The sequence below is a fragment of the Anarrhichthys ocellatus genome, unplaced genomic scaffold, assembly GCF_004355925.1.
Source record: "Anarrhichthys ocellatus isolate YVR2014 unplaced genomic scaffold, GSC_Weel_1.0 scaffold15, whole genome shotgun sequence".
NCBI lineage: Eukaryota > Metazoa > Chordata > Actinopteri > Perciformes > Anarhichadidae > Anarrhichthys > Anarrhichthys ocellatus.
In genome coordinates, this window is record NW_022280045.1 from 8,767,436 (window position 1) to 8,784,259 (window position 16,824).

General features: G+C 44.8%; 1 protein-coding gene across 9 annotated transcripts in view; it reads left to right on the forward strand.

Moving 5' to 3' along the window:
* Positions 1 to 13,382, forward strand: part of LOC116387425 (cAMP-specific 3',5'-cyclic phosphodiesterase 4B-like) — a 44,851-nt gene extending 31,469 nt beyond the window's left edge. For 6 of the 9 annotated variants that reach the window (XM_031854497.1, XM_031854496.1, XM_031854498.1 and 3 more), the window contains 10 exons: positions 425 to 537; positions 7,142 to 7,235; positions 8,628 to 8,845; positions 8,940 to 9,038; positions 9,438 to 9,602; positions 9,976 to 10,075; positions 10,271 to 10,425; positions 10,552 to 10,674; positions 10,781 to 10,963; positions 11,058 to 13,382. In XM_031854497.1, coding sequence (XP_031710357.1) covers positions 425 to 537; positions 7,142 to 7,235; positions 8,628 to 8,845; positions 8,940 to 9,038; positions 9,438 to 9,602; positions 9,976 to 10,075; positions 10,271 to 10,425; positions 10,552 to 10,674; positions 10,781 to 10,963; positions 11,058 to 11,420 — 1,613 coding nt within the window. In that variant the 3' untranslated portion in view covers positions 11,421 to 13,382. The other 3 variants (XM_031854504.1, XM_031854505.1, XM_031854503.1) reach the window with 3 other exon arrangements.
* The last annotated feature ends 3,442 nt before the right edge of the window (positions 13,383 to 16,824 follow it).

Below are 16,824 nucleotides of genomic sequence, written 5' to 3' on the forward strand. Positions count from 1 at the left end.
AGTTTGCACACCACTTGTTCAGCAGAGTCAGAGTGATACTAAGAGGGGGGGGGGGAGAGCAAATGAGAGAGTCTGAGAGGGGGTGGGCGGGAAGAACCAGACAGAGTGGGAGGGGGTTAGAGGAGAGCGAGGGAATGGGGGGTTATGGAGAGAAGGAGACTACAGAGAGAGAGTCTGCAAACGGTGACTCTCGCCCTCAGTTTGTCCGAACTCTCTGAGGTGGTGGAGGAGCGTAATAAGATGAAGGAGCTGTGTGTACACACCTCCCCCTCTTCCTCTGCGTCTCCCGGATGTCCTGCGAGCCAGTCCTCCGTAAGATCAAGCCACACTGGGACCCTCGGACCTCCACGCATGGTGTCGGGGGGCTCCGCTATGGACATGGATCCTCTTGGGCCTGAATACGTGTCCATGTGTCTGTTGGCAGATGAGTCTTACCAGAAGCTGTCTATGGAGACCATGGAGGAGCTGGACTGGTGTCTGGACCAGTTGGAGACCATCCAGACCTACCGCTCTGTCAGCGACATGGCCTCTAACAAGGTAGGACAATTTAGCCCACATATTAGTCCATGTATATGTGCAAACAGCGCATTTATAAAGTTTTTACATCCACATGTCCAATGACGGGACTTTTAAATAGTCACGTATGCTCTCTAATGGATCACACTTTTGTTCAAGGAATTGTGGTTGATTTTCATTTGAGCTGCTTGTTATGCGTCTGTTATTTTAGACAATTAGATGATCAGAATCATGCATCATGTATAGAGCGACGTCAGGTAGCGCCTCCTCCAAAACTCCAAGAGGTCAGACAATGTAATCAACTGGCATAGGAAGTGTTTAATCTCCAAATTGACAAATAGACACTGATATGCTCTTATGATCACATCCTTAAGTGCAACTTAAACTCTTAATATTTGTTTAACTGTGTCATTGCCTGCTCTATCCACTGTGACAAAGACCACAGGCACACAGCACACCTACACTATATATTGTGTGTTGGAAAGACGATTATTTCAAAGGTTCAATCCCAGATCTAACTACTGTTCAATTTTACAGAATTATTGTTGTTATCACAGTATGTATTCTGTAAAACGCTATCAACACTGAGCTTATTATGGTGACATGACTGACTTGTACACAGCTGTTCAATTAGCCTTTGTTGCATCGTGGTTGTCCATTCCTGCGGTGTATGCAAAATGTTAACGTTTGCCCCATTGACGCACTTGCAAAGTCACAGCCTTTCTGTGGTCGTGTACGAGCTGGCATCATAATTTTATGGATCTCCTGTAATAAAGAAATGTAAAAACCACGTTTTGTTTTGCGTTACACGACTACCGACGTCCCATTGAAATAGCATAATCCCCTGTATCCCATGGAAAGCGCTGTTCTGCTTCAATGTCTTTACCTTATTCAAACTATGTGAGATGTTGGGTGTGTTGTACTACCAGGCTGAGCTTCAGCTGCACATGCAGTGGGAATTCAACTGCACACAGATGCATTTGTCATTCATGTAAATGTGGGGATGTCGGCTCCGTGGGACATTGGTCCAATTTTTCAAGTGACGTCATCATAAAAGGTCACGCTTAACTGACAGACGTCCGTTTGTCCGGACTATAGTTTGAGATTAACAGAGAGAATTAGGGATATGAATATTCTCCCACTAGCTGTGAAGGGGGCCACATCTATGGTGTGTATGTACAAGGAAGTAGTGTTGAAATAATGGCTGATGTTCTGTGCTAAGATCTGTGTCCGAGCAAACCTAATGCCATACAGTATTGCATGTAACAATATAATGCATATCAATTAACTGCAGGAACTTTGGCAGTTTGGTGAGTCAAAACAATTAATGTACCATAATAATTTCACTTAACGAGCATGTCGGGAAACTACAAATGCCAACAGAACATCAGTAGGCGTTATGCTTTGGATGTGACTCTTGTGGACAAGTTTTCACCAACTTAGTGTATTGTGTAATTTCATTAGCCTCGCAGATATTCAATTATTTACCATGGAGAGCTGCGGGATCACTAAAGCTGTTGCATTTGTCCTCAGGGGGACATGAATGTCTGGAGCAAATTTCATGGCAATCCATATAGTTGTTGAGATATTTTACTACAGAACAGAAATTTTAACCTCATGATGATGATGATGATGTAGGAATGATCAAAGTCGTTGGAACATCCTCTGGGCACCATGAATATCTGTGCAAAACACTAGACATATAGGCATTAGCCCTGCTAGCGTGGCTAAAAAGATAATGCATCCATTCTCATCAATTGGCATGACAACATGTTGTTTTGAATCTTTAAATAAAAAACAAATCAGCTTTCTAATTGAGTGAATCTAAATAAACACTTTGTGGTGGTTCAAGGCAACACAAAGCAGCTATTTGGAACTCATTACTTCCCTTTGGAGATCGTTTTATGTGCGTATTTCCTTTGTGCAGAGCTCAACCAACTTACTATACAGTGCACAGAATTACTCAACCCCCGCGCAGCCAGTGGAGACTGTATGGCGGCGTCAGATTATAAACACCCAGGGTGGTGTTGTCCATTTCCGTCTGTATTCTACACTGTGGTCTGAGGGCGGATTGGGAGGGGGAGGGGTGTTGTCGGACCATAACGGGTGACTGTGACCGTGACACCAGTTTCCTGTCTCTTTATATCCCGTGCCCCCCCCCTCGCCTCTGCTCCTTTGCTCCCCGACGACAATAGCTTGGCTTTGGCCATGTGCAGCCAGGTTGAGTCTTTACAGACAACCAAGCGTCACTGGGACTGTCGAGACAATGAGCACAAGGCCCTGCAGACGCACACTAGCACATCCACTCGGTCAGGCAGGCCGGGCACATTGTTCACCCTGAGTCAGAGTCCTCCCGGTATGACCCAGCACCACCGCTAAGCATTGTTGACCAACGTTTTGAGAGGGGTCAACAGTTTATGATGTACAGTTAAGATTCGGCGCTGTTCTACATCGTTGTGCAATTGTACAGGGAGGGAAAGAAATCCTTTGTTGGTCCGCTTGCAAAATCATTTCATCATTGCACCGTTGATGCAGCATCTGCAGGCTTTTGCTGCTTTCCAGCATTTAAATGACGTGATGTTTTGACAAAGAGCCCGTTTTCTTTTCGGAACCAGAGGATGTAATCGAGCCCACGATCAAACCCAGGGTGTCTCCACATTGGGTGTCCAAGGGCACAGGTGTTCCCGGGGCTACGGGGGACCACACACCCTGCTGACCGCCAGCCTGGTCGCTGTGACCTCAGAGCGTGGGAGCGGCTCCCCTGCACCCTCACTATCATTAGCCTCGCCACACTTCCAATGCCGATGCTGGTGACGGCCTTGGACAAACACTGCCATCTGAATCCAGTTAAGAGGAGCTTAGCGCTTTGCGGGTTAGCGTGCGAGCGAGCCCCCCTCGAGCAAGAGCGCGAGCGAGTAGGAAACTTTAACTCACGTGTGGTCACTTCAACTTTAAAGTACCGCCGTCTTCAGAGGGGGAAAAAAATTACAAAATGATTGAAGCAGATGTAGCGGTGGGTCTGTAGCTGCTGCAGCGGTAATGGACATTAAATTACGGTAATGGACATTAAATTACAGTGTTGTGATTCAGTTTGACTGAAAGGGTGGTGAGCAGATCAGACGAGCTGCTGTTGTGATTTTGGTGCCCACTTGTAATTGAAAGGTTTTACCTCTGAAATCTGCTGATATCATGGAAAATAAGCCTTCGGAAGGTAAATATGAAACTGGCTTTCACCTTCTAGGAAATGTCTCTTTCTAATGTTGCTGAACTGTGAAAACTCGCTGGGTGTCATCCACCGTGTGTTGGCACTGTAAACATCCACGCATGGGACAGAGGCAGCATTGGATCACTCTGGACTTTGTCAGATTGCACAGCAGAGGTATTGCGATACGCAGTCCTCTCCGTCTCTGTTCTGCTTCAGTCAAGTTCAAAGTGTGCTGTGAGAACTGAGCTTGGAAACTTGTCCATTTGACTTTCTTGCCGCAGGGCTGATTGTGTGCTAAACACGTTTTCTGTGACTTTTCAGTGATGAACTCAGGTATGTTAGTTGTTTGGTGCCTGAGGCCATTGTTAGGAAGCGGGATGTCTGCCAGTAAACGGACTAAATTACTCTCAAGTTAAAGGGAAGTAGGTGGTGACACATATGCAGGCCTGTGTCGGAGGGAGGAGCTATCGACCTTTTGTTAGACTGTGTAGGCCAGTCAGTCAAGTCGCTATATGTTTCCTGCCTGACTCCACTTCAGAAAAGAGAATCGAGGGAGGAAGCAGGCAGAGTCTCAGACCAACAGTTATTTTTTTCGTGAAAGTTACCAGGATTTATTTTGGCTTGTGTTAAGTGACAATGGGACTATGTTCTGAAAATCAGATGCAAAACTTTGGCATGCTTACAAGTTTGAAAAAGGTGAGTTAGTTTTTGAGCCGCTTGCATTGTTCTGTGAGAGTGTGGTCTGCCATATGGAGAGTGTTATATATGAAGTCATTCATAAAAAAATGTATTCTTTAATTCATTTGATCAGCGGTCGTTTCTTTGAAGAACATGGTTAAATGTTGAGTTTAGTTTGCTTTATTTTACTCATTGCATTGAGAATTTCTTGGCTTGTTTGGATTCCGGCCAGTAAGACTAAACAGTGGTGTGGTGGCATATTTAGCTTTAAAAACACTTTCGACACATTTTGTGTTAATGTAAATGAGTTAGTTAGCATTGCCACACTGCGAGACAGTGACTCCAGTGTGCGCCTACTTTGAATATTCAAAGTTTATGAGGCATCCGCTCATCATCTTCTGAGAACTAACCACAAGTTGTTTTTTTTGAGTGAACGAAACTTCTCGAGGTTGCCTAAGCTCCGTGTGAGCCCTCTTTGCTGACGTAAAAGGATGTATGAGTTAACGCCATGCATTGGGTAATCTTCTGTCCTGAACACACTCATAGACCGGTCATCATGCTGTGCGTCTGATCTGAACTTAATCACCCCGGGTGACTGAAATGTGTCTCTGTGGCTGATTTGTTTCACAAATCCATGCTGCTCCACTTAAAGAATCAATTACAAGCTCCCTTTGAATGGAATAAAGTCTTTCGCATTCCAAGCTCACATTTTTTTATCCTTATGAGCTCTCTTTGATTTTTATGGACCGCCTCTGGCAGTTGGGGGATTTAAAAGCAGCCCATATGTTGAAAGTGGTATTCTAGTTTCACAGTCAAGTAGATGTTAGCAGTCTGCTTGACTAGTAGACAGCTGTTGAGATCAGAAGGGAAAGGACCCCATTGTACGAACTAAAACAGCCCTGAAGGATTGATTGCACCATATCCCATTGCATTCATTATACAGATTCGGGTGTGTTTTTGCATTACTGCTTCTCTTTGTTGACAAGAAAAGCTATTTTGCATCAGAATCTGCCTTCTGTAACAGAAGCTGTGTCCTTGATTGTGTGCTTTCACAATGTCTAGCCTAGTTGTGTCAATCCAGTGCATCTCTGCTACAGATTGTGTGTTGTACATAGTTGTGTGTGATGTGATGCAATGAGTTTAGGGGGGGGGGGGGACCACCGTGAGAACGATGGCATGGGCCACGTGACTCTGTTGCCATGGCGTTCAGGTTGACGTGCAGTTGGTGGTCCTCTAGTGGGCGGCAGTCTGAAAACTCTCATCCGTTTGTCTCCCATCACCTCAGTTGGGGGAGACAATAGCTGACATTGAGAACAAGAACAGGTCTTTAAAATGTACTGGAATGAATATGAACTGGATCGTGTACAGCAGTTCATGCAATATGCAAAAATAAAGACTTCACCCCAATCTGGTAAATGAATACGCGGCGTCTCCTCATCCACGTGATAAACGCTTTGAAGCCTCACATTGCGCAGTATGCGTCGGATCTGTTCTGCATTACTGAGCAAGAAGAGCCAATCGGGAAGGGAGGGAATCCGAGTTGGGGAGGGCCGAAGAGACCGTGGGAGGGGGTTTGCAGAGAGCTCAGGAGTGAGGGAGGAAGCTAGAGACGGAGAGAAAGATGTGGGGGGATTCTCCAAACTCCGATTATCTGCAGTGCTGTGCATGGCTCAATGTTTAGCGAGGCTGGGAGGCAAAGAGAGAGAGAGAGAATCCATCAGTCTGCCACAGGAGACTCTACAGCTAGCGCTCGCCCCCCCTCCTTTCCGCCTTTCTCTGTCCCTCGTTTCCTTTCTCCCTCTGTCTACCAGCCTGCCCTTCCTCCCTGCCTTGCTAAATCCGGGCTTGGGAAGGCTGGATTTTCCCCCCCCTGTATGTCACTGGATGCCATTTGGATGGTTGCAGGAGAATAAAGAGGTTTAGAGAGACGGACAGAGGCAGTGAGAACCGAAGAAAAGCAAAGGAAATATTGATTGCAACCAGGGGGATTCCATCACTCTCGCCAACGGCTTGCAGTCCTGGAAAACAGTGGGCGACGCTATGAGGAGGCGCATTTGGATAGAGATGTGGGGGTCCGCTACAGCCCCTCTCTAGACACTTCAGCTGGGGCATTTTTACCGCAGTCGACCGCTGGAAGGCGGGGATTTGGTGCCGCTTTGTGCTTCAGGTTGTAGGGCTGAGCTCAGCCTTGGGGGTCCACTCAGAGAGGAGCATACAGGGCTTCTGCTGGGGAGCGCCAGGGGCTCAGCACAGCTCAGCACCATGCCTGAGGCCAACTACCTGTTCTCTATGTCCTGGGGATACATCAAGGTGTGTCTCAGAGGAGAGTTGGCATAGATGGGACGTGTGTGTGGGTGTGCATGCACATACGGTATATTCAGGTGTTTTCACTGTAGCTGGTGAAATATCTGTTTTGATTGCACACTTGGATGTGTTTGATTCCCTGGAAACACTCATAAACATAAAAATGATGACAATGTATTCTGTATATTATTATTATTATTATTTGTATATAATGTGTTTTTTGTTGTTGAAATGCTCGGCAGTCAATTGTCTTCGTGGCTAATTCAAGCCAGGACCAAGAAGACATAAACACTAACCTTATATGGCGCATTAAGAAACAGAGGCCATGTTCTCATGGGACAGTGGAAAATAACAGGAAGTGCTTTATTCCTTTGCTCGGAAACCTTGTAAAGATCATTTAACCTTATGTATTTTTTTTTTCTATCTCTGTGCCTCCAGTTCAAGAGGATGCTGAACCGGGAGCTAAGCCACCTGTCTGAGATGAGTCGCTCAGGCAACCAAGTTTCAGAGTACATCTCCAACACCTTCCTAGGTGAGCACTGCAGCACTTATTCAGACACAAATTCTAATTTGCATAAGTGCAACATACTTAAATGTGCCGTTATCCTTCAGTAATGACACGTACAGTCTTATATGCGTCAGAGGTTACCCAAAGCATGTGCCAAGTAGCGGAGACAATCGTAGTTAATCTGCTCCACTGCTCTCAAACCAGTCTGATCTGGTCTGGTGGGGGGGGGGAAGAGTCCCCTCGCTCTGACTGCAGAGCGATGTGGAGAGGGAGGGGGTGGTTATACTCGTGGAAGACTTCCCTCTGGAGGGATCAGGGGCAATGAGCGGGGAAGAGGGAGATTGTTTGTGTGCACACAGTGCCATCATGCATTATTCATCTGGAGGACAGCCGTGTTTCCTCGTCTCTCAAAAAGCCCGGCAGCGTTTCGTGACTCACGGCCAGCCAGTCTGCCCCTCAGGTTTTCCACCTTCCCATCCGACTCACCACCAGCACACAGCCCAGACCAGCCAGCTTATCTGGGCTGTGAGCAGACGAATGTTCTCCTCTTGCTTGTAAACACGCCTCCATCTTCTCGCCTCGGGAAACAGCGAAGCCTAAAAGGGAAGAGAGGCTGGATGCATTGTGAAGAAACCGTACCTCTCCTAACAATAGAGGTGGTGCAGTGAGCGAGATCGCTGCATGATAGGGCTGCTTGGGGAGAAGAGACGAGCGCAGAGAGACACTCGTCTTTGAAGCTTAGTGGTTTTGTTGTCGTCTGTATTGCAGCTAACACCTGTCAGGTGTAATGAGATCATTTTTTGTCTTCCTGCGCTTTGCGGAGGATGCAGCCGAGATATTCTTCTCTCGCTGCGGTGTATGTGGTGCACAAATTCAGACCGAGGGAGTCTTGCCATCTCACACACTTGTCGGCTGCGTGAGAATCTCTTTCAGCCAGCAGAGAAACTCAATCACATTAACCAAACACACCCTGCATACTAACGAAGAAATACTGTTTGACATAAACATTTTTGGCCTAATGTAAGCCAGCATCCATGACTCTGTGTGTTGTTATTGTTCCATCAGGGCTCTGTTTCTCAGAATGCACAGGCCACTGGAGCATTGTCAGATATCATAACATCTAAGTAGCACTTCTTGAAAGCATTTTGCTTTTTCACCGTCAAGAGGAATTTATTTTTAGCAAAGTTAACTGTAACTGAAGGATTGCTTGCTAATTAAACAACTGTCAGTGCCGCTTTAATGTGTTGCCACGTAGGTGTGAGAGGTCAACTATCTCCCCGTGTTAACTTTGTTTACTCAGTACAAGCCAGGAGGCTTATACAACAAACCCTAGCTTATTTTTTTTTTGTCCTTGGAGTAACTGAAAAGCACCTTTTTAAAATCTTATTTTGTGACTTCTATTTCTATCTTCTGCAGACAAGCATAATGAGTTGGAACTTCCGTGTCCAGTTCCTAAGTCGAGGGAAAGGAAGAGGAGACAGGGCCAAAAGCAGCAGCAACAGCAGCAGCAGCAACCGGGTGGGATGATGACTCAGATCAGTGGGGTGAGGAAGGTCAGCAACACACCCAGCATCCCTGGAACCACCAGCAATCGCTTTGGGGTCAAGACGGACCAGGAGGAACTCCTGTCGAAGGTAAGCGATTGGCGGGTTGTTAAGCGAAACAAAAGATATAACATGAAAGTTGTGCGATTGGCTGAAACACTTTGTCTCGTCTATCCTCGAACAGGACCTGGAGGACATAAACAAATGGGGCCTAAATATCTTCAAAGTGACCGAGCACTCCCACAACCGACCGCTCACATGCATCATGTACTCCATCTTTCAGGTCAGTGCCTTGCCTCTTCATCCTCCTCATCGTCCAGTCAGAAAGAGCTCATAAGAAGAAGCACGAAAGCGTTCATAAACACATGCTTCTATAGAAGGCGTGAGGCACAGCCCACGTCAGCTTGTACAGTATGTTCTCTGTTATGTTCAGCTGTCAGCATCGCTACAGGGACATCTGCTAGCGGGACATTAGCACTTGAAATTGATTTCTAGCTGTGAATCATCCTGGCAGGAGGGCAAACTGTTTTCATATTCAGCCTTCATATTCAGTAATGGTGTGATTCACGATTTGCTAAATATGCTTTAGGAATAGATTTTTAAGGTCCGATCACTAGTCTGCTGGCGGAAAAACATCCACTTCTAGGAGATGCTTACACACTTCTTCCTCTGTCGTATGCAGGAGCGAGACCTGATGAGGACGTTCAAGATTCCAACTGACACCTTTGTGACGTTCATGCTGACCTTGGAGGACCACTATCACTCCGACATGGCTTACCACAACAGCCTGCACGCCGCTGACGTAGCCCAGTCCACACACATCCTCCTGTCAACTCCTGCACTGGATGTAAGTCACCGTGCAATGTCACAATTTTTTTTTTTAGTAACAAAGTAAAGCTGGAAATTGCTGCATTTTTGCTGTTCGTTGCTGCCAAATTGACACGTAGTTACCTTCTGGTTACTTGTATGATTGACATGTGACACCATTAAAGTTTGTCTACCATCGCCTGCAGCTGTTTCTCAAGCTCTTTGTTATGCTTTAATGAAGTGACTGGAAGTGTCGTCACTAATACTGGCATGCCCCAGAAAGTGCATGCCAGGAAGGATGACTCATGGCGGTATCGGCCTCAAACAATTGTCTGATACCTTCCCTTGTTTGGCCAGTTTACTGACTGTGAAGTTAACTGCTTCTTATTTTTCTTCCTTCTCTTCCAACACAGGCGGTCTTCACAGATCTGGAGATCTTGGCAGCCATTTTTGCTGCAGCCATTCACGACGTGGACCACCCAGGAGTGTCAAACCAGTTCCTCATCAACACCAGTGAGTCCACTTTACTGTCACTTCTCGTCCGTTTAGTCTACAGAAATATTTGCATGGTTTAATGGGATCTGGCTCCAAAGGCAAAAATATTGGTTTTTAGAGAGTGCATGGTTAACTGACCTCAGTTTAAAACGCTAGAGCGCCAATTTAATTTCTTTCTTCCTGTCGCTCTCCCCTCCCTCCTCTGCCTTTTAGACTCCGAGCTGGCTCTGATGTACAACGATGAGTCGGTGCTGGAGAACCACCACCTGGCTGTGGGTTTCAAACTGCTGCAGGAGGACAACTGCGACATCTTCCAGAACCTCACCAAGAAACAGAGGCAGACGCTCCGGAGGATGGTCATCGACATGGTGAGGAAAACTGTCCGCACATCTGTCTGATCCGAGTTTTAGCTTTCAGGGTGATGTCTTGACTGCTTTATTGCTTCCCTCTTAAATTATTTCTTACATGGTTCTCTGTGTCTTTCTCTCCTCCAGGTGCTGGCAACTGACATGTCTAAACACATGAGCCTGCTAGCTAATCTGAAGACGATGGTGGAAACCAAGAAAGTGACGAGCTCTGGAGTTCTGCTGTTGGACAACTACACCGACAGGATGCAGGTAAGAAGCATGCTAGTCCACCCACATGATGCAGACAGTTTGGCACACAAGAAAGAGAGGCACTATGTGGATTTATTTATTTAAATTGTTTTTGTTGTCTTTGCAGGTTTTGCGTAACATGGTTCACTGTGCGGACCTGAGCAACCCGACTAAGCCTCTGGATCTGTACCGGCAGTGGACAGACAGGATCATGAATGAGTTTTTCCACCAGGGAGACAGGGAGAGAGAACGGGGAATGGAGATCAGTCCAATGTGCGACAAACACACAGCTTCGGTGGAGAGAACACAGGTAGAGAAGACGCACATTTAGCTCCAAAAATAGAATTTTGTTGTTGTTGTTTTTCATGTTACTGACATCCTCTCTTTTTTAAAATCTTTTCTAGGTTGGTTTCATCGATTATATTGTCCACCCTCTGTGGGAGACGTGGGCCGACCTGGTCCACCCCGACGCCCAGGACATCCTGGACACACTGGAGGACAACAGGAACTGGTACCAGCGCATGATCCCCCAGAGTCCCTCCCCTCCGTTCGACTCCAGTGACGGGGAGGGCGGCTCGCTTGAGGAGGAGGTGGAGGGGGGACCTGTGGCGAGTAAATTTCAGTTTGAGCTGACGCTGGATGACCAGGGTGGAGACGGGGAGAGCTCCATGATGGAGATGACTGTCAGTGTGATACCCCAACAACATGCCTCCGATCAGGACGGGGTTGAAATGACGACGTGTGACGTCTCACCTGCGGAAACATAGCTGAACTGATGGTGTTCTCAGAGCGCAGCATGTTTTGCTGTTTTGGCTGAAATCATTTAATTGCAGTAGAGCAATCCTGCAATATCGCTCTTTGGAGCTGCCTGGCAAAGAGAGCCTGACTGAATGTTGGGCACCCGTGCAAACGAGGCTTGGAAACCCCTTTGGCAGTTTGTTTTGAGCCCCCGAGAAGGGAGCCGGAAGAGGTGTGTTCTTTAAAGAAGGGACCACCGTCAGACTGCAGAGGCAGGGCTGAATCTCACAGACAAAGAAGGAGGACAATATGTGTCCGTGTACTGGGACGAGTACAAATTCCAAACTTGCACTTCAGGACGTTTTTTTATGTTCATTTTAATTATTTGTATTGTGTCGGGATGGGATGCCACCTGGTAAGATGTCCAACCAAAAACTACTCGTCAGCAAGTTATTTGTACCCAAGTAGTTTTTTTCTAAAGTTTTGTGCCTTTTTTTTTTTTTTTTTTAACAACTGTTTCTTTTTGTAAGTGTTTTTATAATTTATTGAACTTGTTCATGTAGCTGTAAAATGTGTCAACTTTTCTACAATAAGGACGCGTTTCTCTCACACAGTCTTCCTCGTGTTCTGGCAATAGTATAAACTTGTTCAGTGGATGTATTTCTAAAATCAGACGACTTCCCAGCACAATTTGCACTTTGTGCCATCTGACAAAGAGACATTAAAGTAAACATGTAAAACATGTTTGGTTTTTTTTCTCCAATAATTCATTTCATAAGCAATTTAATTCTTTGAAAAGGTAAAAAAAACAAAAACATTTTGTATTTTTGAGTCCAAAAACATCTCAAGAGAAACAAAACTCCAAAGATCCTGTAAAGAAAGCACTTTGATGATTTCATTGCTTGAAGAGTCAGTAGTGAAACAAATCATCCTGCTACATGTCAGGGATCAGTTTCACTTCTGGTCAGAAGTTTGAAGAGTTCAGGCAAATGAAAGCCGATTATTTAGTGAATTTCACCATAAATATCTCACATAAAGGTTAGAAATCTGTTTCCGCCTTGTAATCCCCGGTTTCGTCAGCTCACACACACCTGTTGTGTTAACAGCATTCTTATGAATAGGCTTCACGCCGTGACTCATTTTGAGTTCTGAGTGACTGTAGACTGTGCACATTTTAAAAAGACACCTATTGGTAATATAATAATTGTATCTTGTAGTTTTTATTCCAGCACTTTGAATATGTCGACAGTTTGCAGCTGGTTGCTGATCTGTCCAACACTACCTTAAAGGTACCACAATGTAAGGTGCAACCTTCACAATAAAGGGTGGGGGGGGTGCCAATATCGTGTCATGACATGATACCTCCGGTGTGTGTGTGTGTGTGTGTGTGTGTGCGCGTGTGTGTGTGTGTGTGTGTGTAAACAGAGTTGCACAATCTTGTTGCACCCAGCGTTGTGCCGACCCTTCAGCTGTTTGTAACACTATTTATTATCTTTCTCCTTGTATATGATGATATTGATTGTTAATATTTCCTGTATATTTGTTATTATTTATATGCACTACCAAGTATCAAATCACAGTTTGAGTGAACTTGTCTGGTGGTTCTGTTTTATTGTATTCAGCGAGCCGTTTTGCTATACGACCGTGACATGAAGTTATGCAGCTCAATTTTGATCATTTGAGATGTTTTATTTTGAAATTCTAGCCAGAGAATTGTGAACAGTCTGAAGCAACCGCAGCTGGTGTGGTGCAGAAGAAGTCTGGCGTTTTGTTTTTTTCTTTTGTTCCTGGTGGATGATGAAGGCTGGATATTTACTGCAGTATTTTGTGTATGGTGACTGGTCATTGTACAGCTATATTTGCTGGAATATATTACATTGTTTCAAATATATTTTTTCAGTGTTTTTCCTCACATTATATGGTAAAATTGTGTATGTTGTGCTCAACAAATGTTTTCTATCAGATTAATAAAATGGGCATGTATTACAGAATGTTCTCGTCTGTGTATTATTGGATAACATTAGCAAACAAAGCATATATATATTTTATATATACAGTGTGTGTGTGTGTATATATATATATATGTATATATATATATATATATATATATATATATGTATGTATATGTATATATATATGTGTATATATATGTGTGTGTATATATACGTATATATATATATATATATATGTGTGTGTATGTATATATATATATATATATATATATAAAACCATGGGACCACTTCAGACCAAACTAAAAGCAACAAAGAAAAAGGTGGATTGTTGTCTTTTCTTTGTTCCTGTTAAAAGTCTAGCAGCTGCATTTTTGTTTTACCATTTGGAGTTCAGGAAGGGTGTAATGGGTCAACCCCATATACAGAGAATCACAGAAGTGACGTTGAGACGTGATGAAGGGTTGGATAACTGTTTCCAGGTCCTCATGAGATAGAAACGGATGAGAAATTCAATGCGTCAGTGTCGAAGAGACACCAATTTCTTAACCACTTTATGCAAATCAGCTTTTGTTCAGCCGGTGACAGAGCTGGGAGGGACAAGTGTGATTACCTTGCTTTTCTTTTCATTAAGTTGAAGATCCTTGCCTTTCACGACATCACACAATTAAAGTTAATTGTCAGTAATTACAATAATAAAGACTGCTCTGGTTTTATTGACATCATGGTTCCAGTTTTGCAACTCTGAGGGAAAAACCAGGTGGAAATGACAATCACTTCCCTGCAGTGACACCACTGACACGTCTTCCCTCTAAATTGAGTTCAGTAACTGCCGGGCCAGCCAGCCAGCAATGTAAACAGGAAGGGTAGAGATAGCGATGCTATGTGCAGGGCCCTCAGGGCACTCACTCTCCCATGGCTGCGAGCACCTTGACCCAAGCAGATAAGCATCTGGAATACGTGATCAACAGGAGGTCCTGCTGGGTAAAACTGGCACGCGGCCGGAGAGGCATTTAAAGATTTTGTTTCGCGAGTAAGCTAAACAAAACAGGAGGGAAGACACTTACTGATGAAATCTACTCTTCACTGCTCATATTATGTAAAAGCAACGGCTCTCCTGCGGCTATTTAGATTTTCTCTATTGGGTTGATAATCCTTGATCAATACTCCAAAATACTTTTTATTGCCATTAGCTCTGAGCTCAGGTCCTGAGATACAGAGCACTGCTTGTTTGGCGGGTTTTTTAGTGTGTTCATCTGGTTACACAGGTTTAAAGGTACTCATTACTTGGCTATGAGAGACTACCTGGTGGGAGAGAAAACTGGCAGCACTCACAAGATATCCTCTGTTCCTGACACAATGCAAAATGTACTGACCTGTAAAATGTACTGCACATAATCAAAGAATAAATCACAGGTCACATTTTGAAGAGGATGTTAGATTGTTATTACTTTGGAGTTTGTGGATGTCTGGATGATAACCGGAAACCTAAACCATCCTCTGCTTCCGTTGGATTCAACGAAAAATGAGGCAACTGTTTATGGTAAACACAGGAGCAGACGGGGACGAGCGTTTTCCATGGTGGTGGTCCTTACTGCCATGGCAATGGGCAGAGAGTTTGTTTGAAACTCTAACACAAGTCTTGTGGTCTGTTGGTGACTGACGTCAGCAGGGTGAAGGCAGACTGCCCCGGCAGCAGTGTCTGTGAACCGCCTGGGTTCAGGCTGGGCCGGAGGCTCCTAGTGCCAGTGGATCCAGTTGACAGCCAGTCAACCTCCTTCCTCCACTCTGCCAGCCAGGCTCTGAGAGGGCCCACGGCCCGGGGCCAAGGCAAGAGAGGAAGAGAACCACTTCCAGCAAAACAAACCTGCTCGCTCCATGTTCGCTTTATAAAAACAAATGTCTTCCTGGAGTTTCTCCTGGCCAGCTGCTGTTTGTTTTCAGTTGAGTTGACAGTAAGGACTGAATCAACTATGCAGTCAGTTGGAGGAATACAGGGTAATATGGGGCATTCCAGGATAATTCAATTGTGTGTGTGTGTGTGTGTGTGTGTGTGTGTGTGTGTGGATGGCAGAAATCAGCTCAGATTAACTGAGACACATAGACAAGGAAGTGTGCTGAAAAAGGCAGTTCTGCCCCATCAGCTTCTTCCAATAATAATATTAATAAAACATTTTATTAAATAAGCGTGTTTCAAAAAAACTCTGACACTTTACAAAGGGGGATAAAATAGAAACGGACATCATAGAAATAGCCAATTAAGCAGTAATGACAGACAAGTAAAATGGTTGGACATTAAACGCAGATTGAAAAAGTGAGTGTTGAGTGCTTTTTTTTAAAAGTAAGAAGTGAATCCTCCTTCCTCTAAGGCCTCTTGTATGTGTGCTAAGATGCAGTATTAGGACAATAGCAGGATGTGTCCTTCCCAGAAAAATGCCACAAATCATCTAGTTATCAAACATGGCGGCAGTCATCATAGATACGCCATTGTTTCTTCTCAGTGCGTGGATTTGCCTTTGCATGCAACCGCCTCAAATATCTGAAAATATGTAGAATAAGTACGGCAGCAGTTATATAATCCTCAGAATGAGCAAAGGCATGAAAAATGTCAAAACACACCACACAAGGGAAAAGGGGACCCTGCATGCAGGGTTGACTTCCAACTTTGAGTCATTTAAATCAGAGGAACAAACCGAATATTATGTCACAGTTAATATATGTGGAGGACAAAAATATTATGTTAATTCTGTCTGATGAATGCATTTGAAAAAAAACATGTTGTCGTTGGATGTACATTGAAAAAATGAAAGCCCCTTGTGTAAAGCGCTTGTCTGTGTCAACTCACATTTATCACGATGCGTTTAAGGACGCGGCACGGGCCTGACATTTGTGCTGATTCCTCGGGGCTCTACCCAGCGTGCAGCAAGCCCAGGAATTGTTCGGACATGGGAGGGAACATCTCTGTGGGGACGCAGCGGCACACAAGAGCACGCTGTCATCCTTGTTTGTTCAAGAGATAAATAAATAAAACACCCCTGGGATCGTACATGCATACTCAAACATGACACACAGAGGCATGCATGCTCGCAACACACACACACACACACACACACACACACACACACACACACACACAAAGCTGTGTGACATAATAGATGAACAGATGTGACACTTGAAGATGGAGGGATCCCACCAACACTAGGAAGATGGAATGGTGAATATTGAGTATGCATGTGCAGACACACAGCATGAAACCATCCAAACACCGGATAAACAAACTAAGTTCGTAGTGTGGATGTCGACTTCTCCACCAGTTTCCTGCTATTGCAACCACACAGAATGGAGGCTTTCCACAGTGCTCTGATCAAGATAAAGATCTACTGCAAACAAAATCATGTTGAATCCGCATGTCCTTCTCTTCATTTTGTTCCGATCGATAATTGTCCTTATGTGACATAAGGACAGAGAGAGAGGGTGGGTGGAG